The sequence below is a fragment of the Pezoporus wallicus genome, unplaced genomic scaffold (genome assembly GCF_028554395.1).
Source record: "Pezoporus wallicus isolate ANWC-B61680 ecotype Strahan unplaced genomic scaffold, APGP_CSIRO_Pwel_v1 contig_3952, whole genome shotgun sequence".
In the NCBI taxonomy this organism is placed as follows: domain Eukaryota; kingdom Metazoa; phylum Chordata; class Aves; order Psittaciformes; family Psittacidae; genus Pezoporus; species Pezoporus wallicus.
Genome location: NW_026635034.1, coordinates 13,712,897 through 13,734,934, shown reverse-complemented (window position 1 = coordinate 13,734,934; position 22,038 = coordinate 13,712,897). Strand labels below are relative to the sequence as shown.

At 45.0% G+C, this 22,038-nt stretch overlaps 1 protein-coding gene and 1 long non-coding RNA gene across 2 annotated transcripts; one reads left to right on the top strand and one right to left on the bottom strand.

Annotated features, from left to right (window-relative positions):
* Positions 1–10,078: 10,078 nt before the first annotated feature.
* LOC130593897 (C2 calcium-dependent domain-containing protein 4C-like) lies at positions 10,079–12,090 on the top strand. The gene is made up of 2 exons (XM_057399384.1): positions 10,079–10,141; positions 10,614–12,090. The coding sequence occupies exon 2, from the start codon at positions 10,669–10,671 to the stop codon at positions 11,965–11,967; it is 1,299 nt and encodes a 432-aa protein (XP_057255367.1). The 5' UTR covers positions 10,079–10,141; positions 10,614–10,668; the 3' UTR covers positions 11,968–12,090.
* Positions 12,091–20,085: 7,995 nt separating this feature from the next.
* On the bottom strand, positions 20,086–21,676 carry LOC130601349 (uncharacterized). Its single transcript, XR_008972652.1, has 3 exons — positions 21,579–21,676; positions 21,349–21,483; positions 20,086–20,162 (listed from the first exon to the last, which is right to left on the bottom strand). It is a non-coding gene; the product is annotated as an uncharacterized LOC130601349 (long non-coding RNA).
* Positions 21,677–22,038: the final 362 nt, after the last annotated feature.

Sequence of the window (22,038 nt, the reverse complement as noted above, 5' to 3'; positions counted from 1 at the left end):
GGTAGTGCAAAGCCCCCAGTGAAACATGTGGTGCAAGTAAACTGCAGGCTGTTTTCTCTGAAGTGTTTGGGCTGGAGGAGGTTCCCAGCACACAAAGTGCCATGTGTTCCACATTGCCTGCTCCAGTGGGAGGCTGCTGGCCCTGGGGGAGGAGGGAAAGAGGCTGAGATTGGATTCAAACCTCAAGCTCGCCTCCGGGAATGAAAGAGGATGAGATAGCTGAACAATAAGGGTTTCATTTCACCCTCCCTGCTTAAGCACAGCTCCTCACCATGGAGCATTTCTTACAAAGTGCCAGAGAATTTGTTATGGTCATGTGAGCCTATTTCCACTTTTCCCAGTGGAAATGTGTGTGTGACAGCAACAACTTCGTATTGTTTTTCTTAGTATAGTAATAGCTGGCCATATGTTTAAACTCTTTGTGCTTGGGAGCACAAGTTAAAGTGGTGTTTTTTTCCTCATGCCTATGGATCCCCTGACTTGGGAGGAATTTTGTCAAAGAAAATCCTTGCTTTTCTCACTCTTCCTGCTTGCTGCTTTGAGCCAGTGTGGTTCTCTGAGCACTTCTAACCCAGTTTTCCACACTTCTTTGATTGTAAACCACTGATAATAGATACTTAATGCTGGTGGGAACAATCCACAGAATCCCCCAAAGCTGCTGCTTCATCCCTGGGTGTAATGATAGTGTCTTGAGACTTTTCTTCTAATTTTCTTTGACGTTTCAGACAGTCAATTCCTTCCTGATAAAAAACCCTCTCACTGTCTGCATTCATCATTTCTCTCTGCTCCTGAGGACCAAAACCAGCACCTCCACAAAATCCTTCTCTCAGTGTAGCCTGAAGTCTTCTTACTGTATCGGTTTCATTAGCAGATTGATCAATTCCTCTCCTTTCTCCCCGATATTCCAAGTTACTTTTGGTCTCCAAATATACTTTGGGTATAGAGAGCTCTAAGATAAGGGAGGCAGTCACAGATCATCTATATGAAGCTTTGCAGGGTCAGGGCCATACCATTTCTGATCTCAGAAAATACTTCTGCAGAAATACAACTTAGTGGACATGAAGCAACAGCCTTGCTGTGCAAGTGCTGGTCCTTCTAAACTGAGACTTTGGAAAACACTGGCCTTCTGTAGGCAGAAATGCTGCAGACAGTCTAAAGACAGAGACCAGTTTTGAGCTCCATGTACTTCAATGTACCAAAAGCAACGTCTGCTCCTTAATGAGGTGCTGTTGATCAGTAATACCACTCTGAAATGTATTCAACCTAAAGATGTAACTCTTAGGATTACACGTTCTATCCATCACGATACTGAGGCCAATCCCACCACTGTGCCACCTTCTTGTATTGAAACAACTAAATCTTACAACTCAAATGATACTCGTTTGTTGTTCATGATTTTCTTTTTTACTATTTAATCTGCAAGGACTAGGTGAAGCTGCCTGGACTAGCAGGCAGTCTTAACTTGATGCAAAGCAGGAATATTTCCAAGTCAAATCTTGAGTCAAAAGCTAGGTGAACCCTGATATAAATGACCAGAGAGTGACTCTGTATGAGCTGGAGAGGAGGAAGTCAGCTTCCTCCCATGCAGTGTCTGCCCAGGAACGGGGCTGGGGCTAAGGGAGGAATGGAGGTAGGGGCTGGAGTCCCAGAACGCCTCCAGAGGCAAATGCAACTCCTTGGAGCTGCATTACACTTCTGAGCTCTCACAGCCCATCACAGTATGACAGAGTGTGGCTTGCAAGTAACTGCATTTGTTGATATCAAAGGGCTGAACCTGGAGACTCTCTTCTTCCACTGATACCTCAGTCTTTGTAGCTCACGGCATGGGAAATACAGGTAAGTGGTATCTGCCAACACTGCTTTTAAAGTGTTAAACACTGAATCAAGACCTAGCATGTTTTGACGAGCTGAATTGTCCTTTTTGAAATGGCCTTGGCCTGCTTCCTTGTTCAGTCTCCTAAGCCTTGTTTGTACGAGCAGGTTGCTGCTTCAACACAGTAACGTCATCTGGTGCATTTAAGCTTCATACATACTGTACCTGCGGGACATGCTGCAACCAGGTAGGAAGCCCTGAGAACATGTATTTCTAGTTCATTAGAGCACTAATCCTTCCTGTCTTTTCAGTTTAAGGCTGTTTCTGATCTGTGCTCTTTGGGGAATGACTCTTGTGTGTTATTAAGAACTCCTTGTTCAATAAAACCTGTAAGTGTGTGTTTTGCAGTACATAGATCAACCCTGCCATACTTCCATAAATTGAATCACCCTGTTGCAAGTTTCTGCCTGACTCTCAGTGTGTTATGGCACAGCTGAAGAGGAAACTCTCAGTATTGTTCATGCAAGTCACGGGCTGTGGGATATGGTGTTGAACTGGACAATTTTAGCCTTGTGTCTTGAATGAAGGACACGAGCAGATAAATCCCAAGAGTTATTCTTCCAAAGAGTAAGTAGTAACATTGCAATGCCTGCTTAAGGTGGTAGTAGTAGTTCATTACACATTTGCTGATTAAAAGACTTTTTTATTTGAGGTGTCAAACAATGTATAAAATGACAAAAAAACAGCATACAGATCCACAGTTTTTCTGAAACTTGACTTTTTGGGATGGATGTGGATGTCTTGTATTTAACAGCTGAACAGTTGAAATAAGCTCCACCTGTGGACAAGCCCAGTGCTAGGACTGTGTGCTGGGAACTAAATTGGTTTTCTCCTCTGTTTATATCTCTCTTTCTCTTTAACCTGACAGAAGTGACCCTTACTGAGCTGAAGTTTTCTGTGAACTTGTTGGCTTTACAAAGCCTCAGATTTACTTGAAAATAATAACGATGTTATATTTAAGCTTTCATATTTATATCTACTTAGAGAACCAAGAGGACACAGAATAGTTTTTCTCGGTATGTGTGTTATTCACATTACAGGAGTCAATATAATCTTTATATGCAACAAATTCATGTAGGATATGTGCAAATTACCACAGATGAGACTACCTTGAGCTTGGGACCAAAGAGCAGAAAATATTCTTCTCTGAAGTTCTATCAAAGCTATTAGAACAGAGATAGTTGCAAGAAATGAACACTTCTTTGTAGATGAGGAGCAGTGGAGGAGTTGGGGCTTGTGTAGTGTGGAGAAAAGGAGGCTGAGGGGTGACCTCATTGCTCTCTGCAGCTTCCTGAGGAGGAGAAGGGGAGAGGGAGGCGCTGACCTCTTCTCCCTGGTAGCCACTAACAGGAAGCATGGGCATGGTTCAAAGCTGTGTCAGGGGAGGTTCAGACTTGAGATTAGGAAGCATTTCTTTACTGAGAGAGTGGTCAAATACTGGACTAGGAGGAGATCAATGCCCCAAGCCTCTCGGTGCTTAAGAGGCATTTGGCCAAGGCCCTTCATAACACTCTGCAAATAACAGAAATGATAAAGTTGCACTGCCTGGTTTAATTTTTATTTTTACCCTGAGGAAAATGTAAATGATAATTCTCAAATTTCATTACGTGGGGCATATCTATACACGGTACAGGAATTCTGCACAGCCATGAGGTGAATGGGGTCATTCCTGCTGTGGCACAGCACATCCCTGTGAAAACAGCTGACGGAAACAGTTTGATGGACTTGATTTTTCAGGAAATCCTTAGAATCGTTTCCCCAGCCTTGCAGAGAGAAGCCTGCCCTGAAAGCAGACCAGGTATCTGTACTGAGAGAACAACCAACCCAAAGGTGAACTACAGCTCTGGCTGCAGCAAGCTGCTACATCCTAAACCATTGCAGCAGTGTGGCTTACTTGTGCTCATTAGTTTAAGCTAATACTCTGTCTCTCCTGACAACACACAGTTTCCTTCTCACTGTTCATGCTTCGGTGGTCCATGGTCTGGTGTCCTGAATGCATGCGCAAGCCACACACCTCAGCTACTCCCTTGGCTTCAAGAATATAGATGAAGGACACTTGTAAAGTAATCTATGGGATGCAAATCTTTGGTTAGAGGAAATTCAGATTCTGTTCTTTGTGTCTGTGCCTGCATAACCTGGCTGTGGTCTTATGACTGGCCTGTCAGAGTGAGTGTACATCCATAGCAACAGAATGGTAACATTATCTTCCTGATCAGACATCCTTTAACCATACTGATAATACCAATTCACTGGAGGAATATCAGACACTTCCCTGTCATCTTCAGCCTTTAACATAAAGTTACTGATGGGACAGCAATTTGCCAACTCTTGACTCAGAATCACACATTCCTCTTCCAAGTTGGAGCGATGCAACACAGCTTGACAAAGCTTGTCTGCTTGACAGTTATTGGCAGTCTTGAGTTCTTTATGTGCCACTGCTGTGAAATGTGCGCCTGCTCTTCCATTAGTGTCTGAAGTGATCTTTGTATGAGGCAGCTCTCCAGTCCACTGTACTGCTGCTCAGTACCGGGCTGACCATGGTGTTGTAACTGGCTGAACAGTGAGCAGAGAAAAAACCTTATCAATCCAATTAGAAACACTGTCATTAAACAACAGAACATTTTAACACTGCAAATAAGACTTGACCAACAAATACCCATTTGCATCTAGGTTATTCTGTAGATCCTGAGGTAAGACAGTCACAGCATTATACTCTAGAATAAAATGTTGAGGCTGTTTCTCAGCAATACTGGTACATTTCAAGCTGAGTTTCAGTCGATTGGCGTTTTACAAGACTATTCAGTATTTCCAGCTCTCACCAGAAGCATTTCATAAAGATTTTCCCCATGATACATCATTTTTCCTTTCACTTGACAGACAAGCCTGATAAATGATGTGATGCACAGGCATCTCGCTGCAGTTCATGGAATAGTTGGCATTAAGTTTTGCTTTGTTCCTGAGTAAAATCCATGAAGCTGATAGACATATGTAATGCTTTCTGTGATGTGTGTGCTCTCTATAACCCCCAACCATTCTATTTCTCTGTGTTCTACCTGGATTCAGGTGTCACAGCTCATCCAACTGTTGCAAGAGGATACAGCTGAGCAACAGAAGAGAATATGCGTATCCAGAACCTGTATATCCTGTTGATCTGTATCTGTAGTGACTTTGTAGACACAAAAGGAATACTGAAAAACCCGTCCACCCTCAGAAATCAGCCTGCTCCCCAGGCTTTGGTGACTTCAAGCACTGATGTTCAGTTAAGGCAAAACTTTCAAATCTTTCCCAAGGGGAGGGGCAGTACTAAGCAAGAATTAATTTTATCCATCCATGGAAGTGACCTTCAGGTATTCAGTCAACCCAAAGATAGTGATCTGCTTTTCTTTGTGACAAGCTCTTTTGTTTATAATAGTAGAACTTGCTCTATGCCAGGAATAGTGATGGCTATAGAAACTGAACTTCCACCATTAAGTATTGGAATAAAAACTAGACAAGCCATTTCTGATAGATGTTTAGAATTACTAACTGTTGGTAAGTGAAGTAGGTGTATTTAGGGGAAGGTGTTGAGTAAATCTCTCATACACCAGCAGTAATGTAATCAAGCTGATTGGGTAGGAACTAAGGAATGAGGCTAATCAGAAATTAGTATTATTTACTAGCAAGTGTTTATAGATAAACTCTTACTTGTGTTTGAGAGAATGGAACAAGATGTTTGCCATATGGTGAGGTTTAAGCTTTACAGGAGATGAGCAGTTTCAGGATGTTAGTCATTACTGGTAGGTTTCTTGAACACAGAAAATGCAAGGAAGACTTAATTCCCCTTTTCATTAGTGTTATTAACTCCTATCTCACAGCTTTATGCATATTCATGTCTGCTTAGAAGGTTCATTCACACAGCTGAGCATGGGAATATCTATTGGTGCAAGTTAGGCTCTACCTTCATGTTACAAGGTATGACAGGATGGACTGGAGCAGCTCACCTACTCCTGGGCTCCAAATTATTGTAGGGGAAAATGCTTCTTTAACCAAACTAAAATGCTAGACTGGCTTTTCCATAAATAGCAGCATGTAACTTTCTGGCCTTGGACACCTTGTTTTACCTGAAGTACATTTCATGCTGGAAGCTGGGGCTTGCATTATGCGGTTTTAAACCTGAAAGTATGCACAGAAAAAATGAAACATCACTTAGACAGAACAATGAAAGTATGTTTTCAGATTTGAAACAGACCTGAAGTAGGTATTGGCTGGATTGGGGGTATCTGCTTTGTAAACATGGAAAGGCATTTAAAGCTGAATGTGGTTAGATCCCTGTATAGTTTTATACTTCAGACAGAGGGGTCTTTTTTCTGACCTCGGTGGCAGTGGAATTAGGGACAGTATAACCTTCTAGGATTTTGCATGGCAAACGTCAGCTTCTCATCACAGGACCATGTAATATGCTAGAAAGAATGAATTCTTTAGTTCATACCTGCTGGATTTCTGCATTTCATACTGTTATGGCACAATGCCCTGAAGGGCCCTATCACTCCTGTGCTCTTACTGCCGAGCAGCACTCGGTTCTTTCATTGGCTTTTTGTATTAACCTACAAGCAATGCAGAGTGACTTGATTTAGGCAAGAAGTAGTGGGCAGACAGCTAGTAGGTACCTCTTATCTTAGACAAAACTACAGGATTGAATCAAGGTGCTATAAACTTGCTCATTACATCAATCTGTAGTGAAAAAAATCGAGTAGTATCTAAGTACCTCTCAGTTGATTGAGGGTTTTCTCAAGAAACCTCAGTGCAATTCCTGCTGCTTTCTTTAAGAAAATATACCTGACCAGGTAATTTATTCTTATGGATGCCTATGAAAATTTTGCATATTTTAGGTAGAGTAATGCACTGAGCTGTTTGTGTTGCATTAAGAACGGCAAGCTGTTATCTGCTGTCTCACCCATGCCCAGGAGCTTGTAGAACTACCACTTTGTGGTTTGTTTTTATCAATAAGGATGACATTGCTTTGGTTTGCAGGAGAATTAAATAACTGTAGGCTAACCACTGAATACAAAACTGAAATCAGCCCAGTTCAAAACAAGAGGAAAGCTGTCACACCTGGGGATCTGGCAGGCTGGGATTCACCCGTGTTTCAGCCCCTGCTGGCTACTTCCAGAGCCCGGTTGCTGAGCTGAGGGAAGTCCAAGATGTGACACAGAGCACACAATCAGTGCAACACGTGAAGGAAAAACCCCAACTGCCTCCTGTGTTGCTCAGGCTGAAGACTGCCTTTTGTTGCAGCTTTTCCAGCTCCTCGCCAGATTCCAGGGTTACACCTGCTATTTGGTGCAGGAATTGAAATAAAGCCTCGCTGCAAGATTATATCCCTTCTGCTTTAAAAGTGGTTTATTGAAGACACATTGATGTGTTGGGGGTTTTGTTTCCAGGAAGCCTTGTTGGCAGTATATTTTAATTATGCTCTGAAGCTAATCAAGGCAAGAGAAATGTTTTGAACACAGGAAGCTGAACAGCTAATCGTGTAATTGAGTGCCTGTTTCCACAGGGGATGTACAAGTGCTTAAGTGTGGCTGAACTCCAGCACACCAGCAATCTGTTAAATGGCTGCAAAGTGCAGGCTTTATTAGGAAGGGCAGGATAGGCTGTGTGGAGACCTCACAGCAGCCTTCCAGTATCTGAAGGGGGCCTGTAGGGATGATGGGGAGGGACTCTTCATTAGGGACTGTAGTGAAAGGACAAGGGGTAACGGGTTAAAACTTAAACAGGGGAAGTTTAGACTGGATATAAGGAAGAAATTCTTTACTGTAAGGGTGGTGAGGCACTGGAATGGGTTGCCCAGGGAAGCTGTGAATGCTCCATCCTTGGCGGTGTTCAAGGCCAGGCTGGACAGAGCCTTGGGTGACATGGTTTAGTGTGAGGTGTCCCTGCCCGTGCCAGGGGGGTTGGAACAGGATGATCTTCAGGTCCTTTCCAACTCTAACTGTTCTATGACACACACCACCCAATGTTAGGCACCTGGTCTCCCTTTGCAGTCACCTGAGGAGAGGTCACTGAGAGCAGGAGACTGAAGGACAAGGCTTTGGGGAGACCATAGAGCAGCTTCCTATGCTTAAAGCAGTAACAAGAAATCTGGAGAAGGCTTTTGACATGGGCCTGTAGGGACAGGCCAAGGGGCGTGGCTTTAACGTGACATAGGGGAGATTGAGATGAGCTCTTAGGCAGAAGCTCTTCCCTGTGAGGGTGCTGAGGCGCTGGCACAGGGTGCCCAGAGAAGCTGTGGCTGCCCCATCCCTGGCAGTGTTCAAAGCCCGGTTAGACACAGGAGCTTGGAGCAACTTGCTCTAGTGGAAGGTGTCCCTGCCATGGCAGGGGCTGGAACTGGATGAGCTTTAAGGTCCCTTCCAACCCAAACAAGTCTTGGATTCTATCTATCAAGGTAGTTACTTTATTTCACCAGTGCTTGATGCCAGCGGTGGACTTAGTATACCTGATGCTGATTGCCATGATTGCCATTTCTGATTTACTTCTGTGAACTCTTACTGGAGGTAATAAAGTTTCCACTAAAATGCTCTATTTCCCTCATTTGGTTTTGGTTTTTGGGTTGTTTTTTTTTTTTCACCATTTTAAAAGTCAAATCTTTCATTGGCATTAAAAGTGGAGGTGAATATATTGGAATGAAGCTCACTCTTCAGAAGCTAGATGGTATGTAATGCATGATGTATAGTACTGTACTGCCTGGTCTGAATAGAGAACAGCTATGCAGTGCATGTTCTGCTTCCCAAAGGAGACCATCTCTGTGTTTGCAATAGCTCCTCTTACTATGCTGCTGGAAATTCTCAACAGCTGGGGAAAGCCTCCACATTAGATTGGAGGCTATTTGAACCACACGCACAGCAAGTTAAGTCCATTTAACTAAACTGAAAAAGCACTGACAGCTGAAATAGTCCTAGAGCAGTGGGAGTGTCCTGAACCTTTTCACAAAGGGCAGAAGGAATTCCTCCAATCTGAATTGCAAGAGGATTAGTATGAAAGTGAAGCTTAACTGGTATGAAACAAACAGGGGAGGCAAGGCTCAGCCACAGAACATTCATGTTCCCAGCTCAATCTTTCAGTAGGTTCAAAGTGTTCCCTGCCCCTGCCCACTTGGTTTGTTTTCCCTGAGCACATCCTCTCTAGTTCAAGCACTCCGTAAACATGAACTTTAGCTTTTCAGCGGGAAAGACGGAAGATGATTTGTCTGCTGCAGGCATGCAACTTCACCCGCGTGTTCAGCCGCCCTGTTTGCAGGCTCCCTGGCCTTGCAGCAAAGATTCCAATCTGCAGCCTGCAGAATAATTACACAGTTTGCAGAGGTCTGTTCAAGCTCTGCCGCGCTGCAGAGCTGTGCTGAGCAAGTCCATGAATCCCCCTGGTTCTGTGCAGTGCCTGGTAAGCGTCACATATGCCAGTGATTTGACATGCTCTGTTTCAAGGTGACTGGCCAAAGCATTTTCTGCCTTATCTTTTATCCCCTCTACGTTTGCATTATTGCTGTTGCTCGGTATCAGCGGTAGGACGCTGGGCTAGGGCTAGGCTGTCTCATGTTCTCTGTGGATAATGGAAAATAGGCGTGCCCACATTTACATGCAGGAAAGCAGCAAAGTTCTTTTCACAGGAGCTTGAAAAGCTGCAAGCAAGCCCTGTTTCCCACTGGCTCTGACGCAGGAAAGCTGCTAGAACCGCGAGAAGAAAAGCAGCACCAAGAGAAGTCTGCTTTTGTTCTGGCTTTGATAGTTCACCTTGAAACACCTTCGGCCACCCCTGTGGATGGATATGAAGCAAAAGTAAACGCTTCTCTTTTTGGTGGCTGCCTCCATCCTCCTGTCAGGCAGTTGTAGGGAGCGATAGGGTCCCCGCTGAGCCTTCTCTTCTCCAGACTCCCCCCCCCCCCCCCAAGTCCCTCAGCCGGTGCGCATCACACTTGTGTTCCAGGCCCTGCACCAGCTCCGGTGCCCTTCTCTGGAAAGGCCCCTTTACACGATCCCTGCCCTTTGCTCTGCACATGTCCACGGGCTCAGCGCGGGATCGGCGCCGGCAGCATCACCCCACCTCCGCCCGTCCGCGGGTGCTGCGAACCCCTCCCTCTGCCGGCGGCGGGGTGGGAGGTGCCCGGCGCCGCTATAAAAGAGCCGGCTCCGGGCAGGCTGCGCTATGCTGTGCTGGGCAGCCGCCGGGGTGCGTGGAGCTTGTTCGGAGCGAGCGAGCTCGGCTGGAAACAAGCGGCTTTGATTTGATAAGGTGCGTCTTTTGCTAACGGAGAAGCACGGCGGCGTTTACCAGAGCGGGTCTGTTCCTCCTGGGGGTGTCCTGATGCTGGTTTGTCTCTTTAGTGGTTTAGTTCTGTTGTGCTGAAATCTGTTTGACTTTGCTAAAGACAGTGTGCGGGGCAGAGACTGTTTTGAAGCCATGGGTTGGCTGGGCTGGTACTAGTCCTGTCTCGAATAGTATTCATTAGGGGTTGTTTATAGTCTGGGAAATAGAAGCCTCAGGATGGGGGATAGGGAGCCTTATTGCTCTCTACAGCTTACCTGACAGGAGGATGGAGCCAGGAGGGGGCTGGTCTCTTGTCCCAAGTAACAAGTGACAGGACAGGAGGAAACGGCCTCAAGCTGTTAATTGATGATCCTAGAAGTCTTTTCCAACCTGGTTGATCCTGTGATGCTTTGGCTGTAGTGTGTTCATGTACTTCTGCATCTCTGTGTGTCTGCAGGTGGATCTGTACTTCAAACTCTTTCCATTTGAGGCTCTCCTGTCCAGCTGCAGTGATGTGGCTGTTGGAGAAGATCAGAGCATCACATGAAAATGGAAGCATCCCTAGCTCCTCCTTCCTGGGACTGCCATCTGGCCAGAATCTGCCAGAGAAATCCCATCTGGGGGCTGCTGCTTTTCCCAATGTGCTCACTCCTGACAGAATCCCTGAGTTCTGCATTCCCCCCAGGCTGACCAGCTCTGGCCCTGTGAAGGGCACTGGCTTCCGCCAGGACCACAGTTCAGAGGATGCAGATACTCATTCTTCTGGCTACAGCTCCAGCTCTTTACCACATCTCATTCAGGTGGAAAGTGCTGAAGAGATCCCAGACCTGGAGGAGGAAAGCACCAACTCCGACCCCCAGTCCCAAGCAGCACTCTCCCTGCCTCACTTTCCCAGAGCCCCCACTTCCTACGGCTTCTGTACTTTGCTGGAGAGTCCCCACACCAGGAGGAAGGAGTCCATCTTCCATGGTGACCCACGTACTGCTCTGCCCGGCCTGATGCTGCCTCGATCCAGAGCTAACACGCTCTCTGGCAAAGGGAGTATGTCAAATCCCATTGCTATCAGCTTTGCCTCTGTGAGGCTCCCTCCCAAGCATCCCTCTCTGCACAGGCAAGGTGCCTGTGACAGTGACACAGCCTCTTCCAGTGACTCCTCTCCTTTCAGCTCTCCCCTTCTCAGCAGGTCACCTCCCAGATCCTGCTCCCGAATCAAAATACAATGTCAGGAGGGTTTGCTGTGCCGAGCACTGAAAGCCAAGAACAAATCCAGCATGCCCAGGAACAATTCCCTCTCCACAGAGGAGAGCAGCTCCACTGATAACAGCCCCAGTGCCATCAGGCGGGCCTCAGGGGGGCTGCTCACCACACGGACCTGCAGCATGTCCTGTTCTCCCATCTTTCCCCTGGACCTGGGCAGCAGCCAGGAGAGACGAGTGGGAGAGAGTATGGTGGTGATGGCCAAGGGGGGCACGTTGAGGCTATTGGCTGAATACTGCTCGGAGAATGAAAGGCTGCGGATCCGCCTGATCAGCGCAGAGGGTTTATATGAGGACTCTGTAGAGCCCAAAACCATCAACTGCTATATCACCTTCTCCCTGGTGCCGGGGAAAACACAGAAGCAGAGAAGCACTGTTATAAAGAGAAGCAGAAATCCCATCTTCAATGAGGACTTCTTTTTTGATGGTATTGCAGAAGAGCAGCTTTACAGCCGCTCTGTAAGAATGAAAGCAGTGAATAAAGGGTGCAATATGAAACGGGATTACACCTTAGGGAAGCAGGAATTGTCTTTAATAAGTATGTTGTCAGTGTAATACTTCAAACATTCCAACAGACTAATCTTGTCTTCTGAAAGTTTTGTACTAAATAAAAGTTTTGGGTTGATTTTCTTACCTTTTAATTTTCTTATTTCTTAAAGAATACCTTAAAGCACTGCATTGCTTGGTGTTGCTCTCATGCTGTTGTACCATATTCTGCTGCTTCAGATCGAGGTAGTTGCTGCTAAATAAAACGGTGGCTATGGAGCAAACCTGTAGAGGAGAGGCGGGCAGAATGGCTGGTTTACATTTCTCCTGAAGGATTAGGCAGTTACCAAGACAAAGGTGTTCTTGTTTATGGCTTTCCAGGTGAGGAAGGGTTGTTTTTTCACTCTGGTCCCTAAGCAGGCACACAGAATGTGTACACAGCAGGCTCTGAACCCTGCCGCAGCTCCTGGGTAGTACATCAGTTAAACAGGCCATTTTTGACAGCACTCATATTTACAGAAATGAATGCCCTCTGTGTGGGAAGGCGGAAGGAGAGGGGTACAGTTTGTTTGGGAATCAGCCTTTCTCCTACAGCAGGGGTGGGGGATTTGGACTAAGTTTGTGTTGAAGATAACAAGCTCAGCTTCTGAGCTAAAGCCCTTGCAGGCAAGGCTCTCTTTCTCTTGACAGACCTGCACTGTTAACACTGAACAGTGAGTTGGCTCTTCCCTGGGGTCCCTATGGAGCAGGTGATTGAGTTAGCATCTTTATTTACCTTTGCTTTCCATGGCTGCTTCACAGCTCTCAGGGTGAAGTTGCTAGGTAATTGTGCTTCAGCCAGGAATGTACCCTGAAGCTATAACCCTCAGTAACTCAGCTATTGAATCCTTCCTGAAACTGAAGCAGATAGGATAGCAATATAAAAGAGGAAAGGATAGTTTGTGATCTCTCTGTTGAATTCCTGCTTGAACTGATGACTTGCTGCATACATTGTTCAAGTAGATAAAATTAGGATAATATCTCCCTGTCCTGTATCAGCAAATGGTGAGTGGCTGAGGCACTTTAACACCATGAGAAATACAAAGGTGCACAGCTCCTGCATGTTTGAGGCCACCTTCCCTTTCATTTTTGCTAATTCTTTCCTGCTGAGGGGCCTGGGTAAACCAGACAAACTCACAGAAACCCCAGCTGTGCGAGGGGGGAGAGGCAGAAACGCTGTCCTGGAAGTCCAGGCCTCTTGCTGCCTCCCTTGATTAAGTTGCAGGCTTCATTATGTGAAGGTAGATGAAGGCTTTATGGAGGAGCAGCCCACACGGGTGTGGGGCACAAAAAGGGAACGTTTTCTTCGGTGTTCCCTGTGAGGCTGTAGAAACAGAGCCTTGCTTGTGCCAAATATACTGCTTAAAAGCTCTTTCAGAAAGATTTCTAGCAGATCCTCTCCCTGCCCTACTCTGGAGAGAGCATAACTGCCTGCACATCATGGGACTGTTCATGGGAGGTGCTGGTATTGCTTGGCCACTCAATCATTTGATTCTGTTTCAGACTTCAGTTCCCCAGGAAGGATTTTTTCCCTTCCGATTAAAGCCCAAAGGATGTTCACTGTGACCACAAGTGCTCAGAAATGCTCACTGCTAATCCTCGACCCAGCTCACGTGAGGTGCTTCTAAAAACAGAATCCTCACACAAAGAGCAACTTGCACAGGGGAATGGCTGGGTATATTCTCAGAAACTGATTAAAATCAAATGAAATAATAAAGCCTTTGTGCTAAAGGAAAGAATTAAATGCACTGGCACCCACGCAGCTGGAGGTGATGCACTGACACTTGTATCCTTCAGCCTGGGCAAAGTGACTGTAAGGGAAACCCTGAAGGAAGTGGGGAGAAGTGAAATTACAAAAAGGTGACTTCCAGGAGAAATCAGTAATGCTGCAAAACAACCCTATTTAACTGGTTATTGTATGGGGTCTGCTGAAGGAAGGTAGAGGCTCTCTCTGCAGGCTCAACACTCATTTTCAGTTCTTGGGACTTTTCACAGGTATACCCACAAGGAGAAGGAGGCCGAGGTTAATAGAGAAGAGAACAGTTACATGTGTCAGAGGATCGCATATAGTCACACTGCAGTGGGTGTCTGCTCTGTGATATGTGCCATGCCAGGGCTCTACTGCAGGGACACGGAATGATGGAATGGTTGGGGCAGGAAGGGGCCTTTAGAGACTGTATTGCCAGCTCCAAAGGATTGCCTAGGACCCAAGAATGGAGCGTCTCCAAGGACAGAGATTCCACAATCTGCTTGGAAGCCCTAGTGCAGTGTTTCACCACCCTGACAGTAAACAAGTTTTTCTTTCAGTGGAAGTGGAATTTCCTGTATTTCAGTTTGTGCTCATTGTTTCGTGTCCTGTCACTGGCTATCACTGAGAAGAACCTGACTCCATCCTCTTCACTCCCTCCCATCAGATATTCATACACACCAATGAGATCTTCTGTGAACCTTCTTTTCTGCAGGCTAATGGGCATGCAAGAGATGTGCTTGTGAAGTCTCATCCTTCATCAGGTAGGGAAGGAGTTAAGTCCATTGAGAAAGTCCTCCCTTCCTGTCATAGGAAAATAAGGTTCCAGCTGGGCTCATCTACTCGGGTATTTAAAGAGGTGAAGTCTGCAGCCCTGGTTGTTTGAAAGAAAACAGCTGGGTTTAAGGCTCCTTAGGTAATGACTTATTTCTGAGAAAGCCTCTTTACAGAAGTTTGATGGTCGGCCTGCAGGCTAGAGGGTGCTTGATCCTTCAGCTGAAAGCAGCAGGAGACATCCATACCAGATTCAAAGGCAGAGGTCAGGCCTGGAAAGGACAGCTGGATTTTGCCTGTGTTTTTCTGGTAAATAATCTAACTTTGGATTTTCCTTGCTAATTTTCTCTTTTAATGTAAGAACTTTGAATTAAGTACCTATTCAGCTACATTAGTCACACTCAGGACTAAGTATGACTGTAACATTAGATGGAGAACAGTTTTGGTCCCATCCCTTCCATTTTAGTGTGTCTTTTTACATTTGGGAGTATTTGATCCCTTTTGAGCTTCGGGGTGTTGCTTTTCAGGGTGTTGTACTTATCAGCAGTGCAGAGCCATAATACAGTTCAAATACTTTAACTTGCTTGAATGTTAGAGGGCACAGGACTTGTTTTCTTGTGCTCTTAGACGTCAAATAAGCTGTTGAGTGGCGAACACCTACAGCGCTGTCTGTGCTGCAGCTGCTTTCCAGAAGCGTCAGCATTATTTGGGCTAGTACGTAAAGCACCTGCATAAGCAAACAGGAAGGCAACTGGATACTTCAGCCTGGAAAAGCTCCTAATGCATCAATGCTTATATGAGAGTCAACAGCAAGAAGCAAATCCATCTCTTGGCATTAGCAAACAGAGTTAAAAAAGACTCTTCAGAAGTTGTCTGAACTTCTGAAATAGCATGAAACTGCAGTTGCGTGAACGACTCTACAGCAGTGGTCTGATCAGCCGTGCTCAGTAGTGCTCACTGGCTTGAACATCACCTCTTAATTTCATTCCTAAAACGACCCTTCACAATTGTTTGAGGAAAAGAAGCTCTTCCTGCCAAGATCCTGGACTCAGGTTTTGCTAAGCAAATATCATTTGTTTCAGCTGCACTGGAGGTACTATTTGTGCTGGCCTTTTCAAACCCAGTTATTTTAAGCGTGCTTCTTCAGTGCTGGACAAATGTTACTGTGAAGCAAATCTATGTTTTTCCTTCCAGAAATCCATGCAGCTTATAGTTAAATACAGCCTGTGGTGCCATGTAGAGGAGGGTAAAACACAGTTCTTGTAACTATGCTGCTTTTCAGGTAACGTTCGGAAATAATACCAAGGGAAACAAATATCTATGACCTAAAAAGCCAAACAGAGCAGACGTGTAGGCTGGGGATTGGGCAGCACAGAGTCTGCAGTATCACATTCCATTTATTGCACCACTTGCTCTAAGCTGCTCCCATTTCTCGGACTGGCTCTGGAGAGGCACTGCTGGGAACAGCATCTATGCCACCTCCTCATGCCACCTCCTCATGCCCCCTCTGAGGAAGCTGATTCCTGCGGCTTGGCTTTTCAGTCAGCCATAGTGACTGTGATGAAGGATTGAGTATATGGTGGGGCCTAATGGGCAAAAATCTTTCTAGTCTTACTCTAACTCTTAATGCCTGTTGGTAACTTCGTGTGTGCTCAGAGAACTGAGGAAGGAACAGCTAGATGAATGTGTAATTCTGTGGAAAGCCTGTCTCTGCAGACTGCTGGGGAGGACAGGCCACAGGCTGTGTGCTCACTGGGCTGTCCCTGTGCTCTCCAGCAACTGCTGCCTGCATCAGAGTTGGGCAGTTGTCCTGTATCTAGGTGATAGATCTTTTAGCTTGTATGAGTGTCTGTATTGTTGGGTATGACATTTGGCTAAGGTGGAAAAGGTAGTGAGTCACATCTATTGATAGCTTTTTGCAGCAGGATGTTTGATTAAAACAAACAGCATCCTCACACTCACAAAACGAATGGCTTAATTAAATACTGTCTGTTTTCCATTGCTGTGTTCTCTGAACAAAAAAAACCCCACCATGTAAGATTAATCTGCATATTTAAATGAGGTGGCATTTCAGTAGACTTAATGCTGATGACTGTCACTGAAATGTACTCCGATATCATTATTTATAGTGTCTTAGAAGAAAGGACTAAAGTTATGGTGAACAATCTGTCCTGGTAGCAGAGGTAAAACAAAGTTGAACGTTGCAGAGTGTCTGTGAACTCATCTACTTGGCATCAAGGTGATTGACAGCAAACACAGGGGACAGACCTGTGGATGCTCCAAACCAGCCCTTGTCCTGGGCTGTGCACAGCGCCATGCTGCCTGAAGAGTGGGGCAGAGGGCTACATTCTTCTTTGTGTATCGGCCTGTTGTGCCCCCATCAGCATTGCTAAGCAATCGTGTGTGTTATGGTGCTGGCCCTTTGCATTTAGGGGATCCTCATGACAGGAAATGAGCTTCCAGCAGTGTTTTGCTCTTGTCAGGAACAGAAATGGCTACAGCCCAGGTTGCTGGTGGTATTTGGCAACTGGGGTGAGGCAGGGGCAATTGAGCACGGTTCCAGAGATGAGAGGAGGGGTGCAACAAGCAGGAGTGAAAAGAATGAACAGCCTGTTTGGCCCAGACACCACCACAGGTGACCAGACAGCTCTGTCTTCTGGTTTCGTTATCCCCTCCGCTATTACTTTTCTATTTCTGGCTATAAATGTTCTAACGTTGCAAAATTAGCTATCCTGAGAGGTACAGTGAGAGCCTGACCTTGTCAAGCATTGCATGTACTAGACAGGAAAGTACTGAACAAGATTTTCCAGCCTACTTCCTTTCTGGTGAATCTCGATGATTCTTCTGCTTGTGTTTCTCAGCCTCTTCAATGTAAAATTGGGAAATGTTTGAAGAAGCACAAGGTGAGTGAAAAACCTGCTTCTTTGTAGTGGGAGGACTAGCCAGAGTTCTGGGTCTCCATTACACTGCTGTTTCATTTGTCAAAGCTTCCTGTGCTAACCATTAGCTGTTCGCAGTGGGCAGTAAGCCTGCATTTACCAGCCCAGTAAATTACAATACAGTAACAGATGCTGTCTTGAAATGCTGGAACCAACTTCAGCTTGTCTGAGGTTTCTCTGCTTTCATCAGATTATTTAATTTACATAACTGTGATTCTGTAAGATACCCTGGTTGTCAGCCTGTGTTACTTGACCCCTTCTGGCAGCCCTGTGCCCGTGGCAGAGCTGTACCTGCCAGAACTGCTTTCTGCTGATACCAACCATTAAGTTTAGCAGCAGGAGTTGGGAGCTGAGTGCTGTCAAAGCTGATCCAAGCCAGCATTTCAGCTGTGCAGTCTTGCATCAGTTTGTCTGTGGGGAAGGAAAAGAGTGAAGACTCCTTGATTTTTAATGGATAACAAAAGGCTGGAAAAGACCTTTTAAGATCAACTGTTCCCCAGCACTGAACCATGTCACTGAGGGCCTGATCTATGTGGATTTTGAGCACTTCCAGGGCTGGTGATCACAGCACTTCATGGGCAGCCTGTTCTGATGTCCCAGTGCTTGACCAGCCTCAGAGGAAAAAAAGTTATGGGCTTTTTCTCCTTTTGCACCTCTTAATATTCAAATGGAGTTTCCTGTGTTTCAGTCTGTGCCCATTTCCTCTATCAGTCCATTCTGACAGCACTGACAAGAGTTTGGCTCCATCTTTTTTTCTTCCTCAAATCACACTTCCCTTGTTCGTTTTATTCACTTTCACTTCCTGAATACAGGAGATGACTTTCCTGGCTGTGTTTCGCTTTTAGGTTTGGCTAATAGCAGCAATGTAATGTAAGATGTCTTGCCCATCCTGGCTTTTCTAAAGTATTACAGATAGCTGTGGTCTGGTCCTGCTTACATTATATGCAAAGGGAATCTCAGAAGAATGCTTTAAGTGCCAAGTTAAATGTTTTTAATACTCATGCAAGATGTCATTAGTACAAAATGCAAGTGGTGGAAAACTAAGACTTAAAACCTGATGAGGTGAAAGCCTTACACATTTACTGGTAAGAAATTATTGCAATATTAAAGCCTCCCCTTCATTACTGCTCATGTGGAGAGCTTCAGGCAGCTGTAACTGCAAATGTCACCACAGCAAATGTGCACATTCTTGGCAAGCTTTTGTAAACATTTTGTGTGGCTTCACTGCATGCTGTATTCCCCCTTGGGCAGACAACATGGCTGGGACAGGTACAGCACCGGTATTAGGAGTATAACCCTTTTGACAAGCTGTAGGAGGGTATGTTCCCTGCCTCAGATGTAAGCAACATTCAGTTTAGGGTAGTAGATACAAAACCCCCAGCTCTCTGTTGTTTCTTACCTGTACCAGTCAAATTACTTGGTATCTTTCCTAATAGTGAAAAATAAATAGACTGATACTTTGCTTAATGGAAATCTTGCCTACATATTGCTTGATCTGATAAATAGTTATCTATGGCTTCCCCTTTTCTTGAATTGCAAATGGTGCTTCTAGGGGAAACAGAGCAGGAAGCTAAAGATGGCAATAGCCCAAGAAGCCACGCTTTGCTCTCGTTTGTAAGGTTTCCCACAAGAATCTTAACAGAGGGTACATTGTCCTGTCTGTATCTAACCTTAGTGCCCAGCTAGGGAAGCCCCAACTGCCTGCAGTTTCAGGAGGGAGCTGCTCCAGAGGTGTGTTTGTGTATGGCAGAGGAGCCACACAGCTCTCAATAAGCAACAGCTCACCCTGATGCTGGGGAAAGGGAGCCCAAACCATACAGACTGCTGCTTGTTGTGCCTGTAAGGGCTACATAGCAAAGAGGTCTAGCTGGAATAGAGGCAATTTAAACCAAAGGGAGTCACTTGAGAAAATAACTTGTGTTGCTTATAATAACCCAATAAAGTGTCTCTCGAAGACACTTATGTGTGGGATTTTTTAGCTCTAGTTCTACAGGCTGCAGGCATTTGTCCCTCAATTCTTTCTGAGAGACAGAGGGAGATAGCCTGAGTCAAATTAGACTTATTTCTTTCTATCTTTGTATGAGGTAGATAAATGCTGTCATTGATCATTAAATCAATGTTGGAGGTGGCCCCAGCAGAAAGCTCCCACCCCTCCGGTTTCTGAGCCTCTCTATACTGCACCCATAAATGCTTTGTGTACTAATGGCTGATCAATGTAACAGTTCCACTGTGTACCCGTGAGCAGGAAGGACGCAGCCGGCTCTGCATCCCTGCTCAGTGCATATGGAAGCAGATTCATAATTTATGCTGCTTCTCAATAAGCCCAGGCACCAGTGCATTATCATGATTAATTTAACAAAGCTTACTTAGAAATGACACCACAAGTGATAGTGAATGTTGTTTCATTCTTGTAAGTGCATATTAGATGTTACTTCCAAGGAAGAACAAAGGAATGAAAGCCTGTTTTTCTGAGCCAGTCTGACAGATAAAATGGGAGGTTTCTTATTTCTGACTTTTCCCACATTGGTACATAGCTGTTAACTGTGTTGTGTCAGCTGCTTGAAATGGCTTTGGCCTGCAAAGGAGAGGGTAAATTCTTCCCCCCATGCAGGATCAGGGGTGAAAGATAAGTATAATGTACAATCGGGATAAATCTCATTCGTGAGCCCGTGGTAGTTAGACATCACCTGGCAAAACAATTTGGTTCAGCAGCTCTGCAGTTAACATACTTCCCAGACTGCATCAAAACTGTTGGATCATTGGACCTGACATGTAAACCAATGAACTTGATATAAAACTGCTTTTAACCTGTAATTTAATGTTTTTGTGTGGCAAATGGCAGAATCCCTGTTTCACATAGGCAGATAGGCAAGTGATTACAGTATGTTTATTGTACGTGGCAGTTCTTTTCAAAACACACGTTTAAACAGATGGCTTATGTTGACTATTAATGCAGTTCCTGTGATTAAGTTCAGTCTGAACGAAGTAGGCAGAGATTGACATTCTACTGACATCACCGCTGGTGTATTGCATCTTCTTATGAATGTTCAAACTCAGATCTGCTACTACAGCTTCACTGAAATGTCAACTGTGATAAGTCACGATAGAACTGAAGAGATAAGGTACCTGGCACCTTGCTAATTTACTTTTTGACTGGGATTTACTATTTGCATATTCATGCTGTAATGTTTTATTGCTGAAAGTCCATGTTTGAGTAAATTACTCTAAAAAACATAGCAGTAGGCTGAAACTTGCCTCTTTGTCTCTCTAGATGGGATGGGCTTATAGCACAGGCAAGCTGACTTCCACCATGCAGGGAACTCAAATCCATGGTGGTGCTGTGCTCTGCTCACTGAAGCACCTGCATGGCCCACAAGCACTGCTGTCAGTGTACGGTCCTACAGGTAAGGCAGCTGTTCCAGAAAATAGGAATGGCCATATGCCTGGTGAAACCTAAAGCTCCTCTAGTATGGTGTTGTGTTGATGCATGATATTGCAATAGTGACTGGTAAAGGAGTGTGAGAGCAGCTCAGATGGCACAGCCCAGGCTGCAGAACTGAGGCTGCTTTGGGGCTTCCTGACCTGCAGCTCATTTTGTTGTGTTTAATAGTGCCTGACAGGTTTCTCCTTGAAGAATTTGTTGCAGAGCTTCTGGAATTGATGCAAACATTCATTCCTCCAGTAAAGTGTTTCATACCTTAGTTATGTGTTATGTGAAAAAGTGTCTCCCTTCTGAACTTGCTAATAGCTTCACTTGATTATCTGTAGGTCTTGTATTGCAAGAAACAGTGAACAATTGTTCCCTATTAACTCTGTCACCCATGATTTTGTAAGTCTGTTCTATCATCTGATGTGTTTTATACCCTGAGGAGTTCTGTGCTGTTTGTGATATGGAAGGAGATTTTGTGCTTTATCACTTTTTCCTCTATTACTTCATAGTATTTTACTTACCTATCTTAGTCATTTCCAGATAAGCTTCTGCAGCAGGTAATGCGTCAGTCCCAAAGTGAGAGTCTCGTGGCTGCATTTCAGCAAAGAGGATCTTCAGCCTCCTGTGATCCATTTAGGAGTTGTTGGTTGTAGCTTCTAGGGTGACAGTATGGTATGGTATAGCTAGGCTTAGTAGAGTAGCTGTTTAAAATGTCTGAACAAGCACCTCGTGTCTGTTAGATGCTGCTTACCTTTTCCTCCTTCCTTGGAACTCTCCTAAAGCAAATTTTATCTTCTGCTGCTACTTCTACTATATTCTTCACTTAAATTCAGTGTGAAAAAAAACCCACAACAACATGCATTTCATATATCTTTGGATAGAGAGGTTTTCAAATGTCCTTTCATTATTCAGTAGTGACTTTATAAATATGCATGCATGGGAGTAGCGTTGTTACAGCACAAAGCTGTGCAGTAGTTACGTGCTTTTGGTATCTGCTTTAGCAGGGCCTGTGGCACACATTCTTGGAAGACCTCCCAGTGTCAGCGTGTGATGCTGGGCAAGGCTGAAGTTGAAACAGAACAAGGTCCTTTTTATTTCTAAGTCTGGCACATCTTCAGCATTACAGGGCTGGCACTGCATGGCATGAAACACTGCCTCCATGCTGAAATACCTGTTGGAGAAGAGAGCTCATTTTCAGTCACACTAATGCA